The following is a 14,722-nucleotide window of genomic DNA, read 5'->3' as shown; positions in this document are numbered from 1 at the left end:
GACATAAATGAAAATATTCTTCCATTCTTAATAAACCAGAGACATTCTTCAACATATGTGATGCAGTGATGAGATTTTTAATTAAGTATCTAATGAAGCAATTGCATAAATTTTGTTCAAGTGAACACCTTGAACTAGAACATAAGAAAAGACAGCAAAAATTAGCAGTTAAGTGTGCTCTCTGGTAATTTATGATTAGAAATAAATAAACGCAAAGAAACTTTAACAGAAAGACATTCCAACAAGATATTCAAATTAGTTTTTATATTTTTAATTTTAAAAACACAAAATCAGAACAAGCAGAACTTCATATCTAAACAATTTCAGCATATGAGGCTAAAAACCCACTTACCCATCCTGCCTCCAAAAGCAGCCAATAAGGGATGCCTTGGAATCAGGACTAGAACAAAACAAGCCCATTACAATATTTCCCAGAAATACCCTCCCCACCTCCAGCAATTTTCAGCCTGTTCCCCTTCTGAGCCAGAAATTGTCATTTTGTATGTAGCAGCCCTCAGCTGACATATCTCTTGTCAACTTGCCCCCTTGTTTTTTAATGTTTATGTAATTTTAGCATCCACAGCATTCCACAGCACAACTACACATTTTGTGCAGAATCATCACCTTTGTTGTCTTTTACTTTTGTCTGATGCCTTCTCATTTTAAAGCATGAAACTGCCCACAATTAACCAGAAAAGACACACAAACAGAAAAAGTGCTTTTTAGGATGAAAGAGAATGCCATCATTTTTCAAGTCTAGTTTATGAATAATTTTATGCTCACCAAGACTTTTTCCCCCCCCCAACTTTATTTGGCAAATTCTGAAATTGGAATGACTACTTTTTTCCTACTACTACTTAAACTTTATCTTCAATTTGTTCACTGTGAATAAGCAACGCTGTATCCATTCACACAGGATAAGAGGGTGCATGGCAGTCACTGGAGACGCTACCATGTCTTCTCCCCATACAAATCTCTGAATCAGTGCTCACAGAGCTGCAACACAGCCTACCCTAACTGGACCAGAGTACATGGTTTAAACATCTGAAATATTCTCAAGCACAGCTGTACAAATGTCCTAAAGACTTGAATAGATAAAGTATATAATGAAATAAAACTATTCTCCCTCTTAAACACTCCATGCCATCTTCTGGGAATCAAGATGTCAGTCACAGCAGGCTTACCCAAAGTTCTTATTCAGATGGAGCAGCACTGTTTGGCCAAACACAGAAAAAACTGCTGGTTACATCTAGAAAAGCAATCTTCCACTGGAGCATTAAGTCTCAGATCTCCAGAAAATAAAGATTGCATTAGTAGCTCATGGCTTACCTGTCATCTGGGGTTTCCCCAGAATACCTGTGGCAGAGTGCCAAGTTGTAAAAATTTAACCATCAACTTAACAACTGTGTAACCAAGCCAGTCATTGTATTGCTTTTATAACAGAGATATGGGAATAGGTTGCCCCAGAAGATTTTTCATATATACAACCAAAACACAAGAGAACTTTTTCCTCTACCTCTTTCAGATTTTAAAATGTTTGGTTTATCTGATCTCTAAGAATAAAATACCTGAAAAACACTACTTCGGTTCTCTCTGTATCTAAAACTCCCTGTTATTTTTCCAGATCAGTTTTGTGAGGGGTGTATGTTGCCTGGCAGCAAGTTACACTGTCAGTAACACTGACAAATGAGCAAACTGCTAATTAGCTAAAACTCATCCAACTACCTGCATGTGCATCACAAAAACCATACAGACGAAATGATACCAGAATTCTGAAGACTAAGATAAGCTCTGCCAAGCCAAAATGAAGAAAAAATCCATCAATTCTGAACATGAGAAGGACTACTCAGAACAGCAGTGATCAAACTGGAGAGGCACTTTCTAGCCTCCATTGCCTCTGAAAAAGACAGAAAGAAGATGAAATTGGAAGGCCACCATGAGGCACAGGAACAGAATGGAGTCTTTCTCACATGCAAAGCAATTTAGAGTAGAAATGGTGAAAGTCTTTACAGTTAAATCCATCACATCACTCTCAAAAAAAAAAAAAAATAAAAAAATTGTGAGAGATTGGTAGTGGCAATAGTTTGGTTTTGCTGACATAGCCCAGTGGATAACACTGGCAACCTCAGGAACCAGAAGTGCTGTTCTTTGTGCTATAGCAGCAACTGCTAAAAACTCTGCTGCCTTCAGCAGAAGCTGGAAGAGATAGGTGAAGTATAAAAGCCACAACTTTGTACTTTCCCTAAACATAACACAGGCAAAAACCAAGTTAGCTGTGAATTAATCACAAATGACCATAGGAAACAAGCCCCATCTTGCTCAGAAGGCTTTTTAAAAGATGGAGCTGGGCAATATTCCAGGACCTGGGGACAAAATCTGTGGAGCAGAATTGAGAGATGGAAGGGAGGAAGTGGGGCAGGGAGAAGTATAAAAATGGGTACACGAAGACATATAGGGAAAAGCTGTCAAAAGTAAAATAAAAGTATTTTCAGAAGGGAAGGGAAAGGTAAATATCTACATTTATTACATATTTTGAGTTCACATCAATATACAACAGAATCCTCTTGAAGATTCACAAAGCAGACTTCCCAGATAAGGTTCTAAAAATTAAAAAGGTTTGTTATTACTTATCAGGTTACACAAAATAAACTTCTACTATACTGATGGCCTCACGTCTGCCAGACCCATGAAACAACTGCACTGGAGAAACACAACCATGATTTGTATGTTTTACAACACTAAGTATGTTTCCCAGGTACAACTCATCTGATCAAGTATAAATATCTATTTTCACTAATTCTCTTTAGTTTCCTATAGAGAACTACTTCACATGATTTGAAACATCCCAGGATTCAGAAACAGCTTCTCCGGGACAGACAGATACAGAACTCAGGAGAACCATCCATGCCAGCTGGACTAGTAGCCAAAATCCAGCTGGGATACCCCAGAGTATCACACATGGACCACTAAAGGTGAAAACCTAAAGGTGGGTGTCTTGTATGTAAGTGAGGCACCTCATGGTACCAGCTATGCAAGCCAGGTACCCCATGTCCCTTCATTTGCAATGGAGAACTAATCAGCCCAGGCAAACAAACAGAAAAGCTATTCAGCTAACCACCACCAGAACTATTTGCTCAGGGCTCCACTGACTGTAATAGGATATTAAATACTGTGCATACACATAGACACCTTAATTTAAGTGTCTTGAACCCCATTCATACCTCCACCCATACCTTCAAGGGTCATCTGCCTAAGTCACTTCACTCAAAACCAGTGAAGTTCACAAACCTGTTTCTAAAACAGGTTATTCCTTCGAGCCACTTACTTCACCCCACCAACTATAAAAGGAAGTGGGTATGTGGTCAAATGAATCATAGCCTCTTTCAAATAAAGAAAACTGCAAATAGAGAGACTGCTAAAAGAAGTGGTTATAATATCCACAGAGTATTTGTGAATACTTTGGGGAAAACCACAGTTTATTGCTTTGCCTGTGGAAGGTTTGTTCTTTAGTCTAAAACTAGAGTAAGAATCTGTGATCCCATGCTTCACCAGAAATTATCAGATGCAAAAATATGTGTCCATTTTCCCACCACATCCAACATGAACTTAAGGAGATATAACCTTTAGGAATGTTCTTAGAAACAGAAACAGGTCTGAAAGCGGAGAAATATCTTTCAAGGAAAAGCAATGTCGTTGAATTTGCTCCCCAACTAATGCAGAGATTTTTTTCTGAAGAGAATATTATGTGATGTTAACATTCAAGACTCATAAAATTTCATAATCATACCTAAGGGATCGTGAGGGTACTATATATGCATTTAATTATAACATCCATTAGCTCAATGACTTCTATTGGATTGTTCACCACAAGAAGTTACCCACTTATTCTGCCCTCCTCAAGCACACCTCCCCAGCTTTCTGGGTTTTTCAGAAGGTTTTCTTTAAGGTGTGGGGGAGGTTTTGGTTAGCTATTGTGGGCTCTCTTGGCTTCAGCTAACATCAAAACTTTTAACAGTTTCAACATTAACCATAAATATACCTCAGAGCTGGGAAATCAGTTTTTGAAACAACAACAGAAAAACTCCAACCAACCAGCCCCCAATCCCACCAAAATTACTAAAACGCTGACCTTTATACACACCCAGATATTGTCACAGCTGTTAAAACATTTCTGCAATCTATTAAAAGACACAAAGTTACTTTATCATTTTTTTTTAGTTCAGTGCAAGTTAGGCTTCTATATAGATTGAGGCCTTCTATAATCATGTTTAAATTCTTACATTTAATGGGCAATTTCTGTTCAGAAATTTACTTTCAAATAAGTCACTTGTAAGGAAAATAGTACATGATTAGCTACAGCTATGGGCACACACTGTTGAAGCTGTTTTCCAGAATTTTACACCATACTTTGTGCTATAAGAGAACCAAAACAATGCCCAAGAAAGCTTTAACTCGTATATCATTTGTACATACCAGCACATCTTCCCTAAGGCTACTTGACACCTTCTGATTTACATGTTCAAGAATTATGCAGGTGGTTTAAATCAATTGTTCCATTTCTTGGGTAAGAATAGGTGCAGAACCAGACCTCAAACTGCTGTTTCTCTGAGGTCTTTCCTTCCTGTCCCAATTTCCATCTTTATTCCTACCTTGGTATATCCTCTCTGAGGCCAGAGCAATGCTTACACACAAATGAAGTCAAAGCAGTTGGGAAAACAGCAGAACTTACTGCATCCATCAGCTTTACACCTCCCATGTCACTTTCATACAGCTGGCTCAGAATTTTCACCTCTGCACTTCTCCTCTAATGACAGTGTGACAGTCCACATTTGGAAGAGAAAGGAATGTTTACAAAGTGGACTGCATTCAGTGGCTTTCTTTTCTCACTTGCAAAGATCTTTACAACACTGGAAGAGAGGATGTGCTGCAGGTACTGGAGTAGAAGGCAGAGAAAAGGCAGTGCTGTAGTTTGGAGAAGGGGGAGGAGAAGAAGAAAGGAGGTTGGAAGTGTCACTGCAAGATGGATTGAGACCAATCTTTCACCACAGAGAAGCAGGAGAACTAGAACAGACAGAACCGTGCTGTCCCTGCATGTCACCTACGTGCTGAAACACAATGGCATCACACATCTGACTAGAAAAAAATAACTTCTCTACATGATAATGCTATGCCAAAAATCTTGTATTCAGATGAAAAGAGGGTTTCCAACAGTCCTTTTGCAAGTGACCATTTTCTAGGATGTAATCTCTCATAAGAGATATAGTCCTTGCTTTTCAAGGCTATGGCCTCATTTTCTGCTACTTGCAGTAGTTTTCAGGTAAGAATCTTTCCAACTGATCTAAATCAGCCTATATAATTGATATGATCAAGCCATAATTTAGCATTTCATTATATTGACCAGAATGGCAGTTCTACTGAGAATATTCTTACAGATTGATCCATAGTGAATACACCAAGCCAGGCATAAAATACCCCACAATGTCAGCACAAAGTATCACGGAATTTCTCTCAGTTTATATATAATTTTATTTAGTATCGACAGTTTTTCTTGTAGGGTAACTTTTTTTTGTACTGTTACGCAACCCACAGCAACCCAGAGTGATCCTCTGGGGTAAGCACAGCTTCTCAATGCAATTTTGTAGCAACACTCTTACTTGAGTGGAGTCAGGAGTCCACTCTATCAATAACTGCTACATGTACAGCTTTAGAGACAGTAGAAGGGACTGTCTTTGAGGGAAAAATAACATTTATGCTTTTGATCCCTGGTCAAGCAAACTCAAACCCCAAAACTTTACTGGATAATTTCAATAGACGTCATGTTTGATGTAACAGGCTTTTCATAGGCTATGTTAAATCTACACTGAAACTAAAGTGTGTGACAAGCCAACCCTCTGCACAGCAGGCTGATGTTCAATGTTTCAACAAAAACACTGTCAAATTGGATTATTTCTTGCTATTATACAATCATTATTGGTAGACATTAGGCAGATGGAAATCATTCAAAGATGTTTTAAAACACACACATATGTTTTCTCTCAATTCTTGTCCAAGTTGCACCAACACAATTTCAGTGACTTCAGTGCAATCATGCTGAGCAGGTAGGAAGAAGGATCAGAACCACTCCCCTGCTATTTTTCCCTGTCATCCTTACCGTATAAAAATACCAGTATGTTGTGGGAAAGAAGTGATGGGCTCTCCAAATGCTGTGCTTTATCCAAGGAAACTCAGAATAACAAGATTTGTTCCCAAATGTAACAAACTATAGAACAGTCTAGGCTTTTTCAGTCAAATTCCCTGGTGAATGTAAAAAAGGGAGGAAAGCACTTTCCTTCCTTTTCTACAGTGCTTCTAAAAAGAGAAGAAAAAGTCTTTATTTTCCAGTGATGTTACTGATAGTGTATCAAGACACAAGAACACAAGTATTTAGTATCAAGAAACCCTATTGTAGTGTCCTAGCGTCACATACCACCTGCATATAGCATAAAACTTACACATTAACACATTACTAACACAAACACTGTTCTCACAGCTTTTTGCTGCACCATTTGTGCAATCAGGATTCTGAGAAGAAAACAAAAATAAATTAAAAAACAGAACAAAACTAAAACCTCCAAAAAATCTAACCTAAAACTGTACTGAAAATAGTATTTTGTTATAAGCTGAAGTTCAGTGTAACTTACAAGGTAGTCATCTGAATGATTATGGTCATCCAAAAAGTAAGCAAGATGATCCAATTCATAATTCTGTTTTTCCAGTTTAAAGACAGAAAATAAAAGCTGTTCATACTAACCCTTCAAAAGGATTATTTAAGTATCATAAACATATTTTTAAGAAAATATTTTCATTGCACAGAGGTTTTATTCTCCTGTACAACATCAATTACAAATATAATGTTTATACTGGTGAGGAAAAAAAACACATAAAAGAAAAATTAATGACTGAAGGCAAATTAAAAAGCAAAGCAATAATTTAAAAATATTTTGTCATTGTTCAAGTATAGCTATTCTTTTTGTTAGGGAGAAACACACAGTTTACATCCTAATATCTCTTCACTTTTAAAAACATATGTTAAAATGAGTGTGCAGTGGAGAGCTAGCCCTCCTACCTTTCACAATGAGAACACCAAATTGCTTGAGTGGCTTATACTCTACTGCCTAACAGTGCAATATTGAAGTGCTACTTGATTACAGGCTACTTGTTTGATATTTAAAAACTGAAAATTAAGGCAGTAATAATATGAATATCCTAAAGAATTTAGTATAAATAATTTTGGTCAAAACCTGAGCTTTAAAGTATTTAAGCCCACTTTTATTAATTCTTACCTTAATATTCATTTATGCCATGGCTATATCGTAGTTGTAATAAAACAGAGATGGTATAAATAAGCACTGTGTAAGGTTTGCTTTTTTAAAGGAAAACTGAATTTCTACAACACTGCAGATTTTAAGACACACAAGGACAATTACGTATACAGCTGGAACAAGGTTTCAGATAAGAACTAGTGCCAGTTTGGAAGTAAACAAGACAATAAAAAATAAAATGCTAGCAATAACCTAAATTTTAGAGAAACTAGTGCCCCTCCCTTAGGGAGCCATCGCCTTCAGGAACGATCCCAATCAGAACGGGCATCACCGCGATTTTACTGCCCTGAACTTGGCATGTGGTTGCGAGACCGAGCAGCTACAGCCTGACTGTTCCTGCGGCTGTCGGCCAGCCGCGTACCCAGGGCTGGTTCGCCGCGGGAAGTCCAGCCAGACAGGCTGGACCACGCCAGGTTTGGGATGCACCGGAGAGGGAAAAGCCGCCGGGCTGACACAGGTCTGCCAGAGCACGGGCGAGGAGCCGCGGCCCAGCAGAGGCGCAGACCGCCCGAGAAGACGAGTCCTGCAGCCTCGCCTGGGGTGGTGTGGAGCCGAGAGAGGAGCCCAGCGCCGGGCCAGGGGAGCACAGCCTCCCCCGACACCGCTTTAACCATGGGCTGGCAGCGCACCGCATCCCTCCGCCTCCCTGCCGGCCGCCTCACCCACCGCAGAGAGGACACGCCGGCAGGGAGGGGGCTCCGCTCGCCTTTGGAGGATATTTTAGGCGGGGAGCCAGATCCTGCCCTTGAGGCGCGGGCTCTGGCAGCTGAGAAGTCTCCACACACCCGGAGCTCGGGACGGGGACTCGGGGCTGGGGAAAAGGACGGTGCCTCTGCGCCGAAAACGCCTCACGAATGGCAGCGAAAGCAAAGCGCCTTGAGGGCCCGGCAGGGGGTTAAAGAGCAACATTTCCCCCCAGTCTGACAGGTCCCGCCGCAGCAGCCGCTGTCAGCAGCTCAGCCCTCCCGGAGAGCCGGGGCGCAGCCCCCCGGTTGTGCGAAGCAGCGGGAAAACGGGGAGTGGGTGCGGGAGAGGCGAGACGGGGAGCGGAGCCCCCTCCATGCCCCTCACAGGCGCCGCACGCCGTTCCCCGAGCCGGAGCAGCGGGAAGGAACAATGAGGGCGAGAACCGACCGCCCCCGCTGAGGGGAGAGGGAGAGCCGCAGGGAGGGAGACCCCGCGCCTCTCTCTGTTCTTGCCCGGGGCGGGACGGGGCTCGGCGGCGGCTGCGGGTCCCACAGCGAGCCCCGTCCCGCCCCGGGGGAGAAGGAGGGCGGAGGGACGGGGCAGCGGAGGCAGGTCTCCGGGCACCGCTTCGTCCCAGCCCCATGGGTGAAGCTCCTCGCCGCGGCTGGGTCGCACCCCCATCCTCCCGCCAGGCCGATTACCGCTGCCGTGGCCGCCGAGTCCTCCCGCCCTCCAGAGCCGGGCTCGCCGCTCGCTCCCTCCGTCGCCATCTTCCCGCTGTATCGGCTCCGGCGCGGAGCGCGGTGCGGAGCCGAGTGGCGGAGCCGCCGCCGCCAGGAGCTTAACCCGCTCCCCGCCGGCAGCGATCCCGCCGGCAGCGGGGGCGCTTAACCCCTGCGGCGCCGCGCAGGCGGGGCTGCCGAGCCGAGCCGGGCCGCCCCCTGCGCCGGCAGAGGCGAGCGACTCCCGCCGCCGGGCGCTCGGGCTTCTCCACCCACCCGCTCCCCGTCCTCCATACGACGGCCCGGAGACAGGCGGAGGGGGAGCGGGACCTCGCCGCGGGCGGCCGGCGCGCAATGGTGGCGGAGGGGAGTGTCCCCGCTACCGCGCTACCCGGGCCCCACGCACGCATCGCTCTCCTCCCTAGCCACCCCCGTGGTTTGGCAGCAGAAGAAGGAAAGGAGAGCTTGTGGATGGGACGTAAAAATACGGAGTTGCAGTGGGTCGGCTTACCTGATCCGTGAGACCCTTATAACAACTGAAGCCTTTGAGGGAAGGGCAGCTGTGCCTCTTCCGTCCTGAGGGTGCTGGACCGGAGGAGTCACCTCTCCCTCCCCTGTGGAGCGGTTTGGGGGAACATTTGCTGCGAGCTGTTGCTTGACTCGCTTATTCTCAAGGCATGTTTTCAGACCCTGTGTGAGGGTGGACACAGCCAGGCCCAGTGTTTTGGCAACTCTCAGACCCGGTGCTGGAGCCCATCCTGACCTGGGGCTGTCTTTTGTCATTCCAGCTGGGTACTGAAGCCAAATCCTGTTCAAGATTCCTTCCAGGGGAAAGTTTTGGCTGAGCCTGAACCCGTTATCACAAAGGCTCAGTGCTCCCCACCCAGGAGCACCCCACACTGCCCCTCTCCAAGGGATGTTCCTCACGGTCTTGCCCCGGCAATGGCGACCTACACCAAAACCAAATCTAAATGTACTGCCCTGTGGAACCAAATTATCTATGATAAGCTGAATTTACAACACTGTTTAATCTGCAGCCACATAGAACTTCCACCAATGGCAGGCTCCTTTGAGCCTTGCCAGGCTCCAGCTTTCACAGGGCTGCCTCAAGCCTGCTGAACTCCAGGACCAGAAATGGGTCAATACCTTGGTCAAAGACAGCAAATGTTCTTCTAAGCATGCTAGATGGAAGGAAAGCCGTACACGAACTCTTCTGCTTTACATTACCAGAAGGGGAACTGTGGTTAGTAGAATAAACTCCAATTGTCAGGAAAATGCACACTGAACAGGGCAAGAAGAAGGCAGTGTATAGGATCCATTACAGGCCACATAAAATCCAGTTAAACAGATGTTTTCTGGTTTAGGGTTTGTTTTTTTCTTTCTCCTTAAAAATGAGCTCTCCTCCTACTCAAGTTTTAAATTTTTTTATAACTATAGTGTGTGCTCACGTCCCTTCTACCACTGAAGCTAAGAAACTACATTGATGACACATAGCTTAAAACAACTTGTTTTTCTCAGTTCTCAGCACTCTAATACCATTTAACTTGTTTAGGACAAATTGTTGCTTGTCTTCTTTATTGACAGCCAAGTAACATACATTACTCATAATTATTATTTATATAAATTTGGAAGAATATTTGGTGCTTTGCCTTCAAGAAATGCAACAAAAGTAATTTGTTTCCTATGAACTGTCATACTTCTCTCTAAAATGTGTTAAAATACTGAGGTTTTTAAAATTGCTTGAGGAGATCTTTTCTCTTACTGATTCCAATCTACCATTATCATTGCCAGTATTTCTCTGTTGTGTTAGGATCATTTGCTCTCCCTCACAGTTAGTTATGTCTCTCTGAGATGGTGCAAAGCATGAACACAACATATTGTGTAAATACTATTTTTTAACACCATATATGTCAGAGCAATGATGTAGCAAAGACTGCACCATTTATCTCTTGCTCTGCTGAGATCATAAACTGGTTTAGCTGATATTTTATCAATTACCAAGTGTACATTTATCAAAGTAACAATGAATACTATATTAGTCATAGCTTTCCATTTCAAACGTGAGAACTGATCTCTCTTTCCTCATCTGAAGATAAATTTAGAGTGATTTCTGAGAGAGATGGGAGTGCTCAATCTCAGCCAGCAAAAAATTAATAGAATAGATGGACCAGCAACACTTCAGTTAAAAGCCTATCTCCAGACAACTAATATTCAGCACATCATCCAAGTGCTGGAAGTAGTTTGACCTGCTGTTATGGTCAAAAAGATGACAGACATGCTTTTAAAGGAGGAGTGATCTATATTTCTTCTTTATATCATGAAATGAATTGTCACGACATTTTGAAAATATTGCTGATGTTTGTAATTGTATGACCCCATACTGCATGTTTGTGTTTCTTCACTCTTTCCCCTAATGGCAACAGCAAGGCTTATGGTTGGCATGAGAGCACTGAAATCCATAGTAGATACTGCCAGTCACTACTGGGAGTAGATTCTCATGCTGCACAGCAACCACTGCATCATCAGTGATGGTGGTGTGGTCCAAATGTCTTTGAGGTTTTGCTGCATGAAGAACACCTTCACACAGGGAATAATCTTCAAAGTAGATGGTTTTTTCCTTGATTGTTACTACTGCATCACTGGATAAGGTCTTACTTATTCTCTGGTTATTTGTTTTATGCTACTGATGTCCTCTCTCAGTGGCTCTAACCCCACAGTAATACAGCATCTCTACACACATTATGAATGACTTCAAAGTGAGGGACAGCATGACTTTGTGACTGCTGTCATAGTGCATGGTCATTTCTATGCCCTCATTATACAGGGCAAAACAGTTCTTTAATGCACGTTTAGGTCAGAGCCCTTCCAGCAGGAGAAATTGCTTTTACAATTTTATCACTACAGTAAGGCAAAGGAGTTGCTTCTTTCAGAGGAAGGTTCTGACTGTTTTACTATTAGCATGTAGCTGGCAAACTGAATGCAGTCAACTATTTTTCTGCTGTTCCAGTTTTATTTGGCCTGACTAACATAAAGAAAAGCCCAAGCCTAGAGCAGGCCTTAAGTGTATTTCTTTCCTATGATTAGAGAGCTGGCACAAAGCAGTGGAATCTGTCCACACCTTACAGGATGCAGCTGCTGAACTGAACAGTGCTTATTCCCTCCTGCAGCACACAACTGCAGTGACAGAAAATTTGTTTTATATTGACAGGGAAGCAAATTGTGGATCTCAACTGTACAATGGCTTTCCTTGCAACTAACTATTTGCATGGGAAAACAAACAAACAAACAAGTGTAAAGTAGTATTTATTTGCCTTTAAAACAAACAAACAACCAAACAGGTGTAAAGTAATATTTTGTCTTTAAAAGCAAACAAACAGCCTGTGTCTGAATTTCAAGCAAGGTGATGTTGAAGTTCCAAGATAAATTTTTGCAGAATATTAGATTTTTGAGTAAAAGTTATTAATCACTGTAACATCAAAATCTTTCCAAAGGTCATCCCAGTGAAAACTTCAATAATTTCTTCCATCACCCTCATCTAGGACACATCAAGTTAAGCCAAACAATATAATTCAAATACTGCACTGATTACCTCTTCAGGAGACTTTGGTTTTGGTGACCTATATGCAGTAGACAGCACACTGATAGCTCTGAACCATTGACTTGGGTTTTGTGAAGAAGGAGTTGTTTCCTCTGGAAGATAGCACATCACTGTCCAGGTGAAATTCAATAGCAAAAGAGACAATATTCTAAAAGGCATGCTGCCTGCTTCTGAGGACTTTAAAGTAGCGTTAAAAAGGAAGGTGAAAAGGAGGCAAAGTCAAAGCGTTGAGAACAGAATAGAATCTCCAGTAGGCATTCAAAGAAGAGATGCTGTAATTGACTATGCAGAAGGAGTAAAATTAATAAAGAAAATGTTGGAGTGGTTGATTCGTGAGCATAAATTCAACAATGCTGAATATTACTAGAAGCTAGGGATGTGATTCACATGACTGGAGTGTTGAAAACTGTCTATTATCTGCTTAGAGAGGGAAAAGTGCACAGAAAAACAAAGGGAAAAAAGCTATCAAAATAGAATGTTCTGTGTGTCAGCACTACTGACATCTCAGGAAAGGTTATTGGAATGTTTATGTGCTGTGTTTTAATCTTTAAAACATAAAATGAAGTATTTAGCGCCTGCTGCAAACATACTAAAGGAAAAAATGGCAATATCCTCCAGTATCTTTTACAAAGACAGCTGCTATCACTGAGGCTTTGCTTTGAATGACATCATTTTGCCAATACTGTAACATCCTGTAAACGTCTAAAAATGATGAGTGACAATTCAAAAAGTTAACCTTGAGCAGGAGGATGCTAAATGAGACATCCTTTTAACATGAGAAGAAGCTTGCTCCAACTGGAATCTAAAATTTGAGTGTTTGCAGCGCATAAGTTTTAGAAATCTGAGCCCAGAATGGAATCTGTAAACTAAAAATGGGTACAGCTTATGAATTTGAAACATTTATTTTAGAGAAGTCTTGAAGTCTGTGTTATGCAAAAACATCACACACTGATCTTCTTGGAGTTGAAATACACAAGCTTTTCTTTGAGGAAGAATAAAATGATAACTCATTTGCTATCAAGACAAAAAAGGAGTGTGTACAGCTTTCTAAATAAGAGAAAAGTATAGAACAGTTAAAATTATCTAAGTGAAAATGTATGAAAATATTCAGAAAAGGCAAAGTGTGTATCCTATTTCTCTCTTTATTCATCTTCTCTTAGTGGTGAGTACCAGTAAGGAATGTGAAGTAAATCCAGAAAAGTTTTCTAACTGAAGCAATAAAGGTGCAGGAATCAAGAATTCTCAGAACCAGTTTCCCTAAGCAGGCATGATGACTAATGTACTTCTACAGGCATCAGCAGTTCCAAGCAAAAACCTCACTTTTTTTTTTCTGGACATGGGAGAAACGCTTGCTGCTGTTATCATATTGGCTGTAGTGGCAGGAGGCAGGAGACTTCATGCTGCAACTGGCAGACAAGAGTGGAAGAGTCTGTTCCTTTACTGGCAGGATTTATGCAGCGATCTGCAGTGCTGAGAAGTGCACTGCCTCATTTTGGAATTTAACTCTTTGCCCACGAATCACTACACCATGAAATTGGTTTTTTTCAGTGACTAAGAAATCGCTTTATTGCAGAATCTCTTCTCTTTTTTTTTTTTAATTTTCTTTTTCCCCCTCATCTTTAAAATTAATCCATTGATTGCTAAGCCCACTGTTTTAGCTTTTGTTCATTTTCATTATACCAAAGGTTAATTTTGAAATTGCCTTATGCTACTGACATCCTATGAACGAAATCGGATCACTAGATGCCCCCCTGTAGAGATGAAGCTATATCACTGCAAAATGGACCACTGCATCCTCAAAAAAACTCACCTGGAATTGGAATGATAGTGCACATAGTGGAGGCTGTCCTCCCTGCCAAACCCTACTATTGTTCTGAGATCTCACTGTGAGCCCAGCACTGTGTACAGGATTTCAGCACATGAAACAGCTTCAAGAGGACCTTTACTCTGTAACTGTGGAAATAAAACTGCAAGGGAGAGTAATCAACTCATTGTCAAGAAGGATGAGTCTCAGGAAGGTGGTAACTACCTTAGCACTTAGATGGAACATCTATATAGGGACTTGGTAATGAAATGTTTTTTGCGCCGAAATGCTCCACTAGGGAAAAATTCCCTTGCTAATGAAGCACAGCACCAGGGCAAAATTCCCTTGCTAATGAAACAAAACTGCTTCAATAGTTTGTTAGCTCCATCACAGAACTGTAGAACCACAGCCCAGGAGAACTGGCTCCCATGCTGGTGACGCAGAACAGAAATTATTGTACTGAGGAGTTAACTACCATCTGGAAAACAAGCATTTGCTAGAATAAAGGAACAAATTTGCTTGTCTGTAGGAAAGTGATGCACTTACTCAC

General features: G+C 42.0%; 1 protein-coding gene across 1 annotated transcript in view; it reads right to left on the bottom strand.

Annotated features, from left to right (window-relative positions):
• CTTNBP2 (cortactin binding protein 2) overlaps window positions 1–8,887 on the bottom strand; it is a 77,713-nt gene extending 68,826 nt beyond the window's left edge. Inside the window, exon 1 of the mRNA XM_066318979.1 lies at window positions 8,750–8,887. Coding sequence (XP_066175076.1) covers window positions 8,750–8,818 — 69 coding nt within the window. The 5' untranslated portion in view covers window positions 8,819–8,887. The remainder of the gene's footprint in view (window positions 1–8,749) is intronic.
• Window positions 8,888–14,722: the final 5,835 nt, after the last annotated feature.

This window comes from Sylvia atricapilla, chromosome 5 (genome assembly GCF_009819655.1).
Source record: "Sylvia atricapilla isolate bSylAtr1 chromosome 5, bSylAtr1.pri, whole genome shotgun sequence".
Lineage (NCBI taxonomy): Eukaryota > Metazoa > Chordata > Aves > Passeriformes > Sylviidae > Sylvia > Sylvia atricapilla.
The sequence above is the reverse complement of the archived record's forward strand: the minus strand, read 5'-3'. Positions and strand labels throughout refer to the sequence as shown.